Source organism: Trichosurus vulpecula, chromosome 7 (assembly GCF_011100635.1).
Source record: "Trichosurus vulpecula isolate mTriVul1 chromosome 7, mTriVul1.pri, whole genome shotgun sequence".
NCBI classification, from domain to species: domain Eukaryota; kingdom Metazoa; phylum Chordata; class Mammalia; order Diprotodontia; family Phalangeridae; genus Trichosurus; species Trichosurus vulpecula.
The window spans coordinates 97,165,956-97,181,156 of record NC_050579.1 but is presented as its reverse complement, the minus strand read 5'-3'; the positions used below and the strand labels follow the sequence as shown (position 1 = coordinate 97,181,156).

General features: G+C 42.1%; 1 protein-coding gene across 2 annotated transcripts in view; it reads left to right on the top strand.

Moving 5' to 3' along the window:
* The first annotated feature begins 278 nt into the window (after positions 1-278).
* SYNJ2 (synaptojanin 2) overlaps positions 279-15,201 on the top strand; it is a 136,813-nt gene continuing 121,890 nt past the window's right edge. For both annotated transcript variants that reach the window (XM_036767099.1, XM_036767098.1), the window contains exon 1: positions 279-399. In XM_036767099.1, the coding sequence (XP_036622994.1) occupies positions 279-399 (121 nt within the window). The remainder of the gene's footprint in view (positions 400-15,201) is intronic.

The following is a 15,201-nucleotide window of genomic DNA, read 5'->3' as shown; positions in this document are numbered from 1 at the left end:
AAGGCCTGGCCCTGGGAGGAGAATTTGGCGGTTTTCCCTACAGCTCCCTGACTTCTGAGTCCCGGGCCAACTGGGCTGCCGCCAGCGGCTTCCTCCTAGGGGAGCAAGCGGGGGCAGATCCCGAGACTGGCCAGCGTGGGGGCTCCCATCCCGGCGCTCGGGCCGGGTGGCTGGCAGCACCCAGTGAGGCTGGAGGAGTTTGGAGGGCTGTGGCGCTCCTCTCCTGCCTCCTACCCGGTGCCTCGAGGGCCCCTCCTCGCCTAAGAGTTGAGCTCCCCATGGCTCTGAGCAAAGGGCTGCGGCTGCTCCAGAGGCTGCCAGGGGACAGCAGCATCCTGCTGGAGGCCCGCAGCCGCCCCGACTGTCTACTCTTCGAGGCCGGCACGGTGGCCACGCTCAGTAAGTGCCCTCCTTCCTTCCCTAGACCCTCGGGGTGCGGAGCAGGGCGGCGCACGGGACCTTCCCCGGTCCGGACTGGCGCGTGTCCTGGGAGAGCCGGGGTTGCGCACGGTCAGAGCCTCTGGGGGAAGGAGGTCACCGCCAGGAGCCGGAGGAACGAGGGGCACAGCCCTGAAAGCTCTTCCCGGCGCCTGCTGCGGGGCTGCGTCCTGGGGCTGATTGGCCAGTGTCCGGGGTGCGGGGAAGTGTGGCCCTCCTCTCCTTTCCCTCCCGCGGCTTTCTCTGAGGTGACGGCACCCAGTGCCAAGTGTAGCCTAGCCTAGTGTGGGATTGACGTTCTAGAAGGAGACTTATCTTTAAAAATCCAAGAATGGAGAGGCTTTGAGCGGCTTATGGTGGGTGAGTGGGAGGGGGTTTGGGAAGGTAGTGTGGGTTCAAGCGTCCTTCCAGGTCAGCTTTAGAGTCCCTCGGGTCAGACCGTCCCTAAAGTGACTTTTCTCCATGCTACCTCTGCCCAGTCTGGTTTGGGTTTGCGCTGGGTTAGAGTGTTACGGGAGTAGGAGGTGGGGGGCACCGCGAGCGCCCCAGAAAGCAGTTCTTAGCTGGGCGCCAGTCTTTTGTGTCTTCCTTTGGTGCCGGAAACCAAGAAATATTAACTATGGTCTTAAAGATTTTTAGAGATTGAACTGCTATGCCAACTCCGTATGTGTATATCTTTCTTCCCTACACCTGTTTTTGGAACAAATGATTACAGTAGGAAATGTTGTGAGCCGCTTGGGTAATAGGTACATTGGTACAGGGCTAATAGGTACGTTATGGAAGTCTTGCTGCTCCAGGTCAACAAAATGTATAGTGAAGAAAACTCAACACATTCGAGTACAGAATTTGGCTGTAAGGACTAGTGCTAGATCCTTGCCAGTGCAGTCGGGTACACTTTGGAGTTCTTGATGGCAGCGAACTCGACCTTGTTCTCTAAATACTGTGGTAAGTGCAAATGTCATTCAGGTAACAACACACCGGTTGCATTTGCCCCTAGCATCTGTGTGAAGTATTCAGACAGTACTTCCGAGTGTCAGGATTGTGGAAGTTTTTAAAATCAGTAAATCAGTCAGGATTGTAGAAGTTTTTAAAAACGTATTTTTTTCCAAGTGTAGACAAAAGTCAGAGACTCCGCTTTAAAAGTCTGCTGAACTTGTGAATTTGTGCACATATAACTGGCTAAATAATGATTGGAGAGAAGTTGTTTTGAGGCTTTTTGTATGCACAAGTTTTTGTTTCCTTTGTTCTCTGAATTTAAAATATGCGAATGGTTTACCTCTATGAAATACAAGCTCCTAGAGGGCAGGGACTGGTTTTTTTGCTGTTCTTGTTGCTTTAATCTTCCTGTTGCCTAGGACAGTGCTTTTCACATGTTAAGTGCTTAAGAAATATTTGTTAAATTGAGAAATACATGTAAAGCTCTCAAGTCAGGTTCTCCATATCCAATGTGCCTGTATGGAAGCCCAGATTTGGCTATTTGGTAGTATCTCAAAAGAGAAACAATAGACATTTCGATTCCAAGTTTGACTCCCATAAACATTTTAGATGGTTTTCTTTTTTTTTTTTTTGCACATTTACCTAAACCTAGAGTAAGATTGCATAAAATGACTGATGAAAACATGTACAAATTTGTCTTTACATTTAAAGTGTCAAGATATGCTTTGGGAGGAATGGGGGAGAGGTAGTTTTACAGCAGAATTAAAAGATTCAGAGGTAAACATTATCAACCACTTAAGATTTCATTACCTCATAAGTGAAGAGCTCAGTGATGAATTGAAGCAATAGGAGGCATGTTTTTCATTAGGAAATTCATTTTGTAATTATGCCTTCCAAGGTGTTTTTGTATCAGTAAGTCAGATACTAGAATGTTTCTTATGATAAAGGAATTGTCATATCAATCTAAACCATATCATATGGTTTGGTTTTTTTTTTTTGGTCTTCCAAATTTGCCACTTAACCTAGCTTTGTTTGGTTTTGTTTTTCTCTGAAAATCTTGGGCTGGTAGCTATGGTACATTGTTATCTTTTTTTTCCCTTAAGCTAAAAATTGAGTTAAGCTGTTTTAAGAAGCCTCCGTAGCATTTAATTGGTAATACTAGCTCCAAAAAGGTCATTTCTTTCTACTAAGGGTAGGAACATTCTTTTCCTGGGGAAATTGTTTAATCCTTTAAAAAAAATAAAGTATAGGTTGATTAGACACAACAATGTTTGAAAAAATGATTTCTTCCCATTAAAAGTGTCCATTCATACAGCTTATGGGTTCAAAGTTTTCTTTGAGGTTTCTCTCTCTGAGCAAAGCTAGAATGGTCCCATTTTTATTTTGTAATTTTCCTAAATGAACAAAACTTTTTTTCTCTCTCATCTCCCTATAGGGGAAGAAATAAGGGACAAAACACTTGTAACAATATGCGTACTCAAGCAAAACACAGTCCCACAGAATGCCTTCATTTAAAAAAAAATTGGGATAGAAGATTTTTCTGGAAGAGTCTACTTGCCACTGCCTTTGGGTACTTTCAGGTTCCAGAGCAATGTCCTTTTCAGATTCAACTGGCAGAGCTTTGAGGCATCTCTGTTTTGTTTTTCTGTGCTCGTTATCCCTCATGGTTTGTAGCTGGTTAACTCTGTTTTAGAACAGGACTAATGAGGCCACTGGCATTGATTGGATTCTCCCAAGTGAGCTCATTTTCTCTTTTCTGTGGCCACAGAGTGTACTCCTAATCCTGACTAGCAATCTTGCAAATAGACTGTTGGTTATATGGGAGATCAGGTGAGAGTTGAATGAATCATTTTAAATCCCTCTAATCTCATTGAAGGACTGATTTTGATCACTGGCCCTCCTGGACAGCAAATTAGTAAGCAGCAGCATCTTTGGCTTTATGGGGGGCCGGGCTGCGCAATGAAAAGACAATATTGTTTAGTGCAGAAAACTGTGGATTTGGAATCAAAAGATCTGAATTTGAATATGTGCGCTGTAACTTACCATGTGATGACGAGCCATTCATGGCACTGTTTTGCATGTTTCCTTGTCTGTTATGAGGGGGATTGGACTAAATGATCTTTCTTCCTGCTTCAACTCATCTCAAGGACATTTCCCAAAGGTTTTTCAGCCAAGGCTCAGACATGATCAGGGACTTGACCTGACTTGTGGTTTTAAGAAGATATTCTCATAAGATGTTCAGTCGCTCCTGTTACTACTTAAGAAATCTGTAAAGAGATATTTGCCATGGGTCACTTAGCCAACCAGCAAAGCACAATTGTTAAATGGAAGGTTCCAAATTCCTTCTTCTAAAGCTTAGGGCCAAAAGCAAAGCCTTTTATGTAGAAAGAAGCAGCAGACACTCCAAATACAGAAGTGGCAGATAGAATGGAGAGAAAGGCAGCAGCACATTTAAAATTGGAGGACCTACATTCAAAGTCCAGCTCTGTCACATGGTACCTGTGTAAACTTGGGATAAGGCACAGCTTCTCTGGGACTTGGTTTCTTCTCCTGTAAATGAAGGGACTGGATTAGATGACCTTCAAGATACATTCCAGCTCTAATTCTGGAAACCTATGCTAAATGTGAAGATCTGGGTTCAAATCCCAACTCTAATAATTACTAGTTGTATAATCATGGACAATCGTTTAATATCTGTAAGCATCCAGTTTCTCAGCTGTACAACTGAGATTAATAACTGCAGGACCCACCTCAGAGGGGCAGACAAAAGTCTTAGTGCCGTTTGCTTAAAATGACAGTGAAACTTTTGTCTGTCTCTCTCTCTCTTCCTTTCCCTGTCCCTCTCTCCCTCCCTCCCTCTCCCCCCTCTCTCTTTCCCTCCCACCCCTCCCCACTCTCTTCCCACCTCCCTCTCTATCCCTCTTTCTTTCTGTGTGTTTATACACACACACACACACACACACACACACATATGTATATACACATGTATATATAAAAAAGCTTTGTAAACTGTAGGCTACATAAATATCAGTTGTTGAATTCAGGAGCTCTTTAAGAAAATTTTTTTAGTAAATTGGCAATATAGGTGAGTGAAAAACCACATCTGGTGACTCACTTTCCCCTAATAAGTGATCTAGATTCTCTTATTTGTATGTGGTAGAGTTGGGGCAGGGAATACCCACACAGTTTTTATTACTGTGTGAACTGAAGGGGAAATGCTGCTCAGGGTTAATCGATTTCTCTGCAGCCCATTGAATTGGTTAGGTTGAGGTAATGTGCATGTATGGCCCTGGGCAGCTAAGCTGAGCCCCACCACCCTGGGGGACAGACTACTGGACTGAGTTGTTTAGGACTGCCACTTCCGGAAGAGCCACTTTAGGATTTATCAGTGATAGAGAACAAAATCCTGGTAGCAACTTTCTCCCTGAAACTCATTCCCTCCCTCCTCTTTTCTCCAACTCTGTGTGGGAGTGTTTCTGCCTCCCAGATTTGGTATTAAATCTGTCCACGGGGGAGGGGCCTTGAGCTGTTTAGTTAGGTTAATGGGAGAATGTCCCCAAATTACTTTAGAGCTTCTGGGAAGAAAGGTTCTATGTAAACATGCAAGGTGCCTTTTTTAAAAAATCATACTGCTCTGTTTGGACTAAGGCCACAAAGTCGGGCTTCATTTGAATTAACAAAATGGTTATAAAGCAGGAAGAGTAAAGGCTTTGTCTGATGTGTGGCTATTGCCACCTTCTCAGAGTTTATGACCCAGCATTATTTTGTCAAGGTTTGCCTTGAAGTTTGTCCTGCCTGCTCAGAGACTCCTGGAGTTCCCAGGGTATCGTTCCAGTAGGGTTCCTGTTATAAAGATTGGAAAATGAGGTGAACAGGGCGGGACAGATCTATTTCAGGAGAAATTGAATTATAGCCACAGAGAGATCTGCCTCTTTTCTCTGAGCTTTCCTTTTACAACCTCTGTGGCTTATGCTTTCCCTAGTATCAGAGTCACCCTGCCCCTCCCCGGCCCTGCCCCACCCCTGCACACCCTCAAGGCAATCAACTCCTGTGGTTCCCTATTACTTCAGATTGAAATATAAAGTCCCATGATGGTTAAAGCCCTTCATAGCCTGGTTCCTTTCTACCTTTCCAGTCTTCTTACATCTTAATCCCCTTCCTCCCCTCTCCAGTGACCCTGGCCTCCTTTCTTGTTCTCTGCTCCATCTCCCAGCTCTGGACATTCTCCCCGGCCTTTCTACTTGCCTCTAATGCTTTCCTGCCTCATTTCCTGGATTCCTAGATTCAATCTCAGTTAAAAGTCCCAACTTCTACAAGAAGCCTTTCCTAGTCCTCCTTAAATTGGTATTCCCCTCTGAGATCATTCAGCAGCCAGGTGCTGGGCCTAGAGTCAGAAAGACTCATCTTCCGGGATTCAGATCTGGCCTCAGACACTTAATAGCTGTGTGACCCTGGGAAAGTCACTTCACCCTGTTTGCCTCAGTTTCCTCATTTGTAAAATGAGCTAGAGGAAGGAACTGGTAAACCACTCCAGTATCTTTGCCAAGAAAACCCCAAATGGGGTCACAAAAAGTTGGATACGACTGTACACACACACACTTTCTCTCTCTTTCTATATCTGTTTTGCCCTGTTCACCTACACACACACACACACATTTTGTACTTAGTTGTTAGACTCTCTGTGGCAGTTGTTTTTACTGTTGTCTCCCCTATTTGATTGTTAACTCCTTGAGAGCAGAGACTGTTTTTATGTCTTTCTTTGTATCACCAGCCCTTAGCACAGCACCTGGCGCATAGAAGGCACTTAAATGCTTGTTGAGTTGACCAATATACCAAAAGTCAATTAATTTTTCCAGTTCTTTTTTTGTGTGAAATTCACTTGTCAGAGGATGATGTAAGCCTCAATAGGCTCTTGTTTGGGCTCAGAAATAATTTCCTCGGATTGACTCCTTTTAAAAATCAGGTTGTTTTGGCATTAAGTAAGATTTGGTCTTCATTGTTCATACATGTGAGTCTGAAGTTTGCTCAACAGACTGAAGTGTGTCCCAAAGCAGAAACAGAGGTGTAAATGTGTGCCAAACATCTAGACATGCTATCCTTTTCTAAACAAAACAAATACTTTTGAAGAAATTGATCGCAGCAGAGAAGACAGAGCATCTCCTGTTTTATAGAGGCTTCCCATAGCCTTCCAAAGAACATTTCTTAGAGGTTCAAGAGAAAGCCTGAGGTTCTTGGAGTGAAGATAAGTCTTTGCTCTCCTGGGTTTTCTCTGAGTTTGTGCTGTACCTCCAAAACGACTCCCTAACATCCTGAGGTCTTAACTGTGATTTTTGGCTGTCTTGATTCCCCCTGAGGAGGGCTGCTGTTGGAGTAGTTGTATCCTTCCTACCTAGAATAGCACAGAAGGGGAAGTAGTTTACTGTACTCCTCCACACCCTAATTCCACCCTGTCTTGAACCTGGAAACCATCAGCTCCAAGCCTTTAGCATGGTGTCTCTAAGGGTTTCTTGGCAGGGTCCTTAGGAGTGCAGCCACTAATGTACAAGAGAGGAATTAGTCTTGTTTTCTCAATCTCCATTTGGTACCTGGGCCAAGACATAATAAGGCTGTGCTGGTGATGGTATCTGCAGCTAATGAAGATGAGCAATAAAAAACGAACCTCCAAAGAGGCCTCCCCAGTGCTCCTAGCTCCTAGTATAGCTGCGGGTGAGCTAAGGAGGAAGGGTGGAGCCAAGAAAGAGGAAAGAGTAAAGGCCAGCAAACCAGTGCTCACCATCTCTCCTGAGTAAGCTTCATAGACAAGCCATAGTTTGTGAGGAGAGCAGCTCACCTTCCTCTGCCTATATGGCTGCCTAACTTTCATCCAGCCTGTTCTATGAAGTTTCAGAATAGAGAGCACCAGGATTCATTTTCATGTTTTAAAAGGCACAGCAGTAACGGCTCATCCTTGCATAGTACTTGATAAACTACTGTCCAAAATGCCCTCCTCCCAGCAGCCCCTCTGAGGTGGGGCCTGCAGGCAATCACTGCAAGATTCCCTTAAATAATGTCTTGGAATTAAAATATGGTTGGGTTTAGGTGCAACTTTGCAGAACTGGCTTTTCTGTTTAAAAGGAGGCACACCTGTGTGCTCAAAAAAATAAAAAGCACTATGTCCATTTGATTTTGTAATTTTCACCTCTCCCCTTGCCTCTATGTTCATCTTAGTTACTTTTTTAATAGCTAACTTATATACATGTTTTACTTTTTACAAAGAGGTTTTGATATAATAACCTTTTGAATATGAATCTCATTTTACAGACCAAGAGACTGAGGCTCAGAGGAATTAATTCCCTTCCTAGCAAGTGGCAGAATTGGAGCTTTAAGCCAGGCCTAGTATTCGTTGCATCATGTATGTTTCTTGAAGGCAGAAGTAATTTGTTTTTGCTAGGAGGTTATTAATAAGTAGTATTAGTAAAAGCTCACCTATGGTAGCTGTGAGCAAGCTGCAACATATAGCCAAATAAGGAATTTCAGAGAACAGGAAAAAAAGATGTCACCCAGGATAGGAAGAGAACATGGGTAGGTAGCAGGGGTGAAGGATGACTGGTAAACACTCCACTGGTATCTTCTTGATATCAGGAGAAACTGAGGATGGCTTCCAGCACATTGGGTTGGAGCTCTGTGATGAACTTAGGGTAAGGCATGGACAAAGTTACACAATATAGGCAGGTGTGAGTGGGTTCAAAATCTATATCACTGGACAGAATATCCAAATCAATGGAAAGGGTATTAATAAAAGTAATTCAAGTGTATGTGAATTTTAGTAAGCCCATTATCTTTCCAGAAGATATAGCTTGGTTGGGTGAGCAAAGGAATAACTTTGCTAATAGTAAGCACTTAATAAATGCTCTCCGGAAAGATTCCATTTGATGGCGTAAACAGCTTTGTTTTTCCAGTGAAGACGGGAATGCTTCAACCTTTCAAGACACATAACCTGGAGAAAATCTGACACCACTCTGCCCAAGGAATTGCTTTTAGTTTATGGGCCATTGGTAGCCTCCTTCTGAAAAATGTTGATCTGGAAAATCTACATGGTTATCACCCCCACTCCCCAATCCATTACTTGCCTTTTGAAAATCAACTGGATTATACTTTTTTTCCAAAGGTAGCAGTAAGGTACCCTGAGGGAGAGACAGGAGGTAAAATATGCCCCACCACCTCCTTGGATCCTGATGAAGATAGCCCAAGATCCCAAACCCAAGAGACATGACAATAAGCCTCCCCCCTCACACCACTGACTCTGCTTCCAGTTCAGACTCCTCAGCCATCTTGAGGGGGAGTAATAAATGTGGAGAAGGGGCTTGCTTTCCTCACTGTCACTACCACCAGCAGGTGACCAACTTAGCATTGACTGACAAACAGGTAAACCCAAGAACCCCAGGAGTGGCTGTGCCCCGACTCCTGACTCCTCAGCTTGCAGCCCAGACCCCAAAGCCATCTTCCTAGGGAGCATCCCCTGGGGAAATGTGACCTGGCAACTGCTGAGCAGCTTCTACCTCACCAACCACAGCTACTCAAGACTCAGAAGACAATTTCTCAACACCAAGTTCTCAGCACTGCCAAATGGTTCAACACTGGAAATGGATCTATTTCTATCAGTGGGAATGGAGTCGAAGATGCCTAACGATGTGCTTTGTACCCACATATATCCTAATGACCATGGGACCTTTCTCTCTGATTTGCAGCTGAAACCTGTTATATTATTATCTCCCCCACTGGAATGTGTGACCTCCCAGAGAGGAGGGACTGTCTCCTTCTCTATTTGTGTCCACAGTGCTTTGCTCATAGTAAGCACTTAAATGCTTTTTCATTTATTCATTCCTCATTCAAGAAGAATTCAGAGAATCCCACCATTTGTTCATAAGAAGGTGACTTTTTATGCTGACTTTTCACTCATCAATTACATGTGTGCTATCTGGCCACAAAGAAAACATTAACAAGTATGTCTTCCCTTGCCATGAGAAAGCATCCAACCTATTAAAAATGCTAGGGGTGCCACAAACAATTTTTCCAGAAGACTGAAAACAGTGGGATGAGCCAGTGGTCAAACTATTTGGATAGAGATAAGCAATAATGAGCACCCAATAGGCAATCCTGGTATTTAATGGATCTACCCTCTCCTGGTGAATAATGAGAGAGCTGAATGAATCCACCTGAATAGATAAGAAGAGGACTTTCATTTGTCTAGAGTTTTAAGGTTCTCACTGTGCTTCCTTAACCACTCTGTGGGGCTAGGTAGTACAAGTGTTATTACTATTTCACAGATGCTTCTCATCTTTAAAACAGATGAAAGGCAATAGCATGTAGTGGTTAGAGAGTGTTAGCCAGACTGGAACCAGTCTCTGACCTGTGAGTGGCAGGAGCTGAACAAAGCAAGCTGAAGACAAGAGAGTCAAGAATCAAACAGAAGGTCATTCTCAAAGTGAGGAAGGACAAGCGTGTTGGAGCCCAGCCCCTACTGGGGGAGCCTGAGGCCATGTGGCGAGATCTCAATTGTTACACTAATGGCTGCACTGTGAATTGTAGTCCTGATAATGAGGGGTAACAGCAAAAATGTGACAAGTTTGATTCATAGCAGGGCTTCATGGCCAGAACATGGGTACTGCAGGAGCTCGTCCAAGCTCAGAGACCACCTGACACTGGTGTGAAACATTCTGGGAATTTGCCAGGGCTGAGATCATCCAGAGGGTGAGTGCAAAGGATTGTTGTTATGCCAAGCTTAGGGCACAGCTCGCTTGCTGGGCCATAGCTTTGGAAAACAGAGTAACTCCTAATATCTTGACAGGAGCCAAACAATGCCCAAACAAAGTGAGTCATGGGCTGGGACTTGTTGTTGGCAAATCAAAGAGAGCTATCATCTCCCTTGGCTTTTTTTATGAAGCCTCTGATTGCATTACCTCTCTTAAAACTGTAAGAGAATGACAGATTTATTGTTGCTGGGGACTTTTGTCCAAACCCCTTGTTTTAAAGATGAGGAAACTTAGGCCAGAAGAGGTTAAGTGACTTTATACCAATCCTTACCCTCTCCTACAGTTCCCTTTATTATAAAAGTATTAGCTGTCATTTTAAGACTATGAGCACCTAAGAGTACTTTGTAAAGTAAATCGCAGTTGATTCTGTTTTGGCCAGAAGCCCTGAGGGTCTTCCCCTCTCAGATTTCATTTATTTATTTATTTATTTTTACTAGGTAAAAGAAGCCATTCTTTGCCTCATTTTTACCTAGCCTTAATCACTGAATGGGTGTTGCCTCAGTTAAACTGAGATCTAGGAAAGACCTTAGCTTAAAAAGGCTATGGTCTCCCACTGCATCTGGGATCATCTCCTGTCATCCTGATTCATATCTTGCCCCTGGACCCAGATGGCTCCGGAGGATAGAGTAAAGCTGGTGACTTTGCAGAGCCCTGACTCAATTAAATCCAGTTCATTTTGTAAGTCGTGACATCTCCTTCCTGAGGTCATGGTCCTTTTCAAGAATGAAGGACAAGCAACAATGAGCTAACTTCAGAATCAGGTTCAAGCCCTGTTTCTTTTACTAGTTCGGTGACAATTCGTTCAAATTCTCAATGCTCCTAGACACACACCCAAGACTACAAGTTGCAGAATTGGGTTGAGTCTGCATTGGTGAAGGACTCTCTTCCCTAGGAGTTTCTAGGTCAATGAAATCCTAGGTCCAGATAAAAAGGAAAAAAAATCTTTAAATGAGGAAGCTGAGGCTCAAACAAGGAAAGTGATTGGCTCACAGTCAAAGATGGTAAGCATCAGAACCAGGAGAAAGATACCACACTTGAACATATACAATGCCTTTGCTTGTTTAGTGGGGAGATAAAACAGAAGTGAATCTCTCGCAGATCAAAGCTTTCTGAAATCTCTCTGCCCTTCTTTGGGTAGGTTCCATAGTAGTCTTTCTACAGAGTGCAGCATCTAATTATGTCCTCTCTACTAGTAGTAGTTGCTTAGATCCCTGTTGAAAGAGAAGATAGAATGTGTATACCTTTGGGTTGGTCTAGAAAAGACCTTGCTGTGAGTTTACGGAGGGCTGACCTGGATGAACTAAATTAAGCTTAACTTGTGTAATCTTTTTGATGTGGCATAGGTAATTGTCCTTACATGTGGAAGGGATGAAAAACTAGGCTTCTTATCAATAGAGGTCTGATTTGGTGTCTTGCTAAGTGATGGCAATCACAAAAGTAAATGTCAGCTTTCAGAGTCTTTCAGCTGGGTAATTTACAGTAGAAAGGTACACCTCTAGATTTCTCATTCTGGCCAAAAGATTCTTTTGGTCCTTTGTTCCTACAGTAGCTCTGTAGGTTTTAGAGCCAGTCTGTGGCTAAATGACCTCAGCCGCTGGGGATCTGTAGCCATTATTGCTGCTCTGGGGAATAAGATAAAAAGGAGGTCCAGGGGAGGCTCTACCCTCATGGTAGTTGGGTTCAAAGAGAGAACTTTGCATTTTTTTCTGTTTTAAAATTTAATAGTATTTTATTTTTTCCAATTACATGTAAAGGCAGCATTCATTTTTTGAAAGATTTTGAGAGAGAGGATTCTGGGAAGATGGTAGAGCTGGTCAGAAAATTCCAAGCTCTCCAAGTTTCCCCATAAACAAAGTAAAATAGCGCCTCAGGGCCAACATAGAGCAGTAAAAAATAAACAGGAGTTGGGGCAGAACGGTGGTTCTCCTGAGACAATAGCAGAAGATCCAAAGAAAAATCCCAGGACCAAGGTTTGGTCCCTGTGAAGGGTGAACACCTCCAGGTTAGTTCTCTTGAAAAAGCAACTAGCTAGGTTGGGAGGTAGCCTTGGTCTCAGCCACTGGAACTTTCACTTCCTGGACCGGACAGTATTGGGAGACCAGCTTCTGAGCTGGGGAAGATTAAGAGAACCTCTGCTGATAAGGGACGCCAGACCCAGCTGTGCTGTTGAGACACTGGCACACGCCCAGTGAGTGTAGAAGCAGTGGTATGGTGATGTGGCTGGCTGTGGGCACTTAAACGAGGGCAGAGTCCTTGGTTTCAGTTCCAGGCCAGAGGGGAGAACTGAAGGAGGATCTGAGGCACCATCCCCCATTCTCCAGGACTAGAGGTGATTACAAAAAATAAGCTACTACAAATTTAAAAAAAAAAGAGCAGGCAAAGGAAAAAGAATCCAATCATAGAAGTTACTACGGGAATAGAGAAGACTGAGGTTCATCTTCAGAGGAAGATACCAAAGCAAAAGAAAGCCTCTCCTACTCCAAAAAGTAATGTCAAACCTGCCCAAAAAGAATTCATAAAAGAACTTTAAAAAGACTTTAAAAATCAAATGAGAGAAATTGAGGAAAAATGTTAAAAAAAAAATAAGAATGTCCAAGGAAAACAAGCAGATTATGAAAAGAAAGTCAACCGATTAGGAAAGAAGATCCAGAATCTTAAGGAAGAAAATGATTCCTTGAAAATTAGAATTGGGCAAGGGGAAGCAGAAATAGAAAAAATTCACCAGTCACCACCTGAAAGAGATTCTACAAGGAAAACTTATAGGAATATCACAGTCAAATTCTGAAACCCCCAGCTCTAGGAAACTATATTACAGGCAACAAGAAAAAAGAAACCATTTAAATATAGCAATGCCACAGTTAGAATCACACAAGACCCGGCAGCGGCAACACTAAAAGACCCCAATTCTTAGAATGCTGTATCAAAGAGCAAAAGAACTGGGATTGCTGCCAAAAATACCCAGCAGAGTTAAGCATAAACCTGAATGAAAAGAAATGGACATTTAATGAATTGTAAGACTTTCAGTATTTTGTTTTTAAAAAAAAAAACCTGAACTTAATAGAAGACTGGACATAGAAGATCCAAGAGAAACATAAGGTACTTATCAAAGACTAATTACAAGGGATTCAATAAGGACTGACTGTTTACCTTTTATATGAGTAATGTAAAACATATATCTAAGATTGTTATTAGTAATTGGGTCATTGGTAAGAAAGATTGGGGTAGACCTGAGTATGACTTGATTTTTAAAAGTAGAACCATTTAGCAACAGGTAAAAAGAGCAATTATTCTATACTGACAGAGAGGAATTAGATGGGGGGAGGAGGGCTGGTAGTTCTGGTAACCTACTTTCGTAGGGAATGGGTTTAAGAGGGAACAGTACGTATATATCTGGAATGGTAGAAAAGTCTTCTAAATGCAGAAAGAAATAAAAGGCTAAAAGAATAGGGAGGGGGAAGAAGATAAAGGAGGAAGGGGGAAAAAAAACAAAGTAAAAAGGACAAAGCAGAGAACAAAAGAAAACTTAAAAGGAAGCAAAGGTGGGCAGCTCTGAACACAATGCATAGTATTTATTATATAGGCTTTCTTGAAACAGGAAATTTATTGCTGTATATTTTGAATCCTTACATTCTGCTGTGCACATAGCAATGCTGTTTTTTCTTTTGCATTTGTTTATATGTTTCTTTTTCTTATTGTATATCTAAATTTTAAAAAATTAATTTAAAAAAAGAAAGATTTTGGGTTCCAAATTTTTCTCCCTTCCTCCTTCCCATCTCCTCTCCCCAAGATGGCAAGCAATCTGATATAGGTTATACGTATGCAATCATGTAAAACATATTTCCACATTAGTCTTGTGAAATGAGAAATAGAACAAAAAGGGAAAAAAACTATGAAAAAAAGCGAAAATGGTATGCATTCAGATTCCATTGGTTCTTTCTCTGATGTGGATAGTATCTTCCATCAGCAGGCTTTTGGACTTGTCTTGGATCATTATATAGAACTTTCTTTCCATTCTATTGCTGCCTATCCCAGGCTCTAAGAGTGTGTGGGGTTGATCTCAGTTAAAATCCTGTTTCATGAATGAAGTATTTCTCCATCGTTCTTAATGTTACTGCCTTCCCTCTGAGTTATTTCCAATTCACCCTGCATTATCTCATTTGTACGTGGTTGTTTGCATGCTGTCTCCTCCATTAGATTGTTAGCTCCCTCAGGAGAGGGCCTTTATTGGTACTCCCAGCACTTAGCACAGCATTTGGCATATAGTAGGCACTTAATAAATGCTTGTTAACTTGATCTCTGTCTCCTCTGAGCTCCTATAACAACTGAACTGTATGTACACACAATTACTAGTTAATTATATGTGGTTTCTTATTGTTCAACCAATGTTTCAGGTACATCAGTCTAATTTCCTCAACAAGTGATGATATATAATGTTCTACTTACTGTAGGCACTTAAAAGTGGTTACTAATTTAGTAGTGGAGGAATTGTAAGGTCCCTGAGTTTGGCTTATTTTTTTCCCTGTCCATCTGAAGTACCAGGCAAGCAGTAGGCACATAGTAGGTGTTCCAAAAATGTTCAAAAATGCTTTTTAAAATGTTTTGTTTATTTTATTTTTTGGAATAAAACAAGCATTTCCATAAAATAGTATAATTTTTTAAAAGATGATTGCACATAAAACTGCACATCTAATATGTACACCTTGCTATTCCTTTTAAATACATAATAAAATTATCATGTAAATTTCTTTTTTTCCCTTTTTTTACCCCCTCCCCCCATGGCTAGCATTAGACACAAATGTGTGTGCGTGTGTGTGTGTGTGTGTGTGTAAATCATTCTGTGCATATATATTCTGTATATATTATATATGTGTGTGTGTGTATGTAAAATTCTGCACACACTTCTGTTTATCAGTTCTTTATCTGGATGTAGGTAACATCTTCATATGTCTTTTGTAGTTAATTTGGATATTTATAATAGTCAAAATGACTTTGTCGCTCAAAGTTGTTCTTAAAACAATATTGCTTTTACATTATA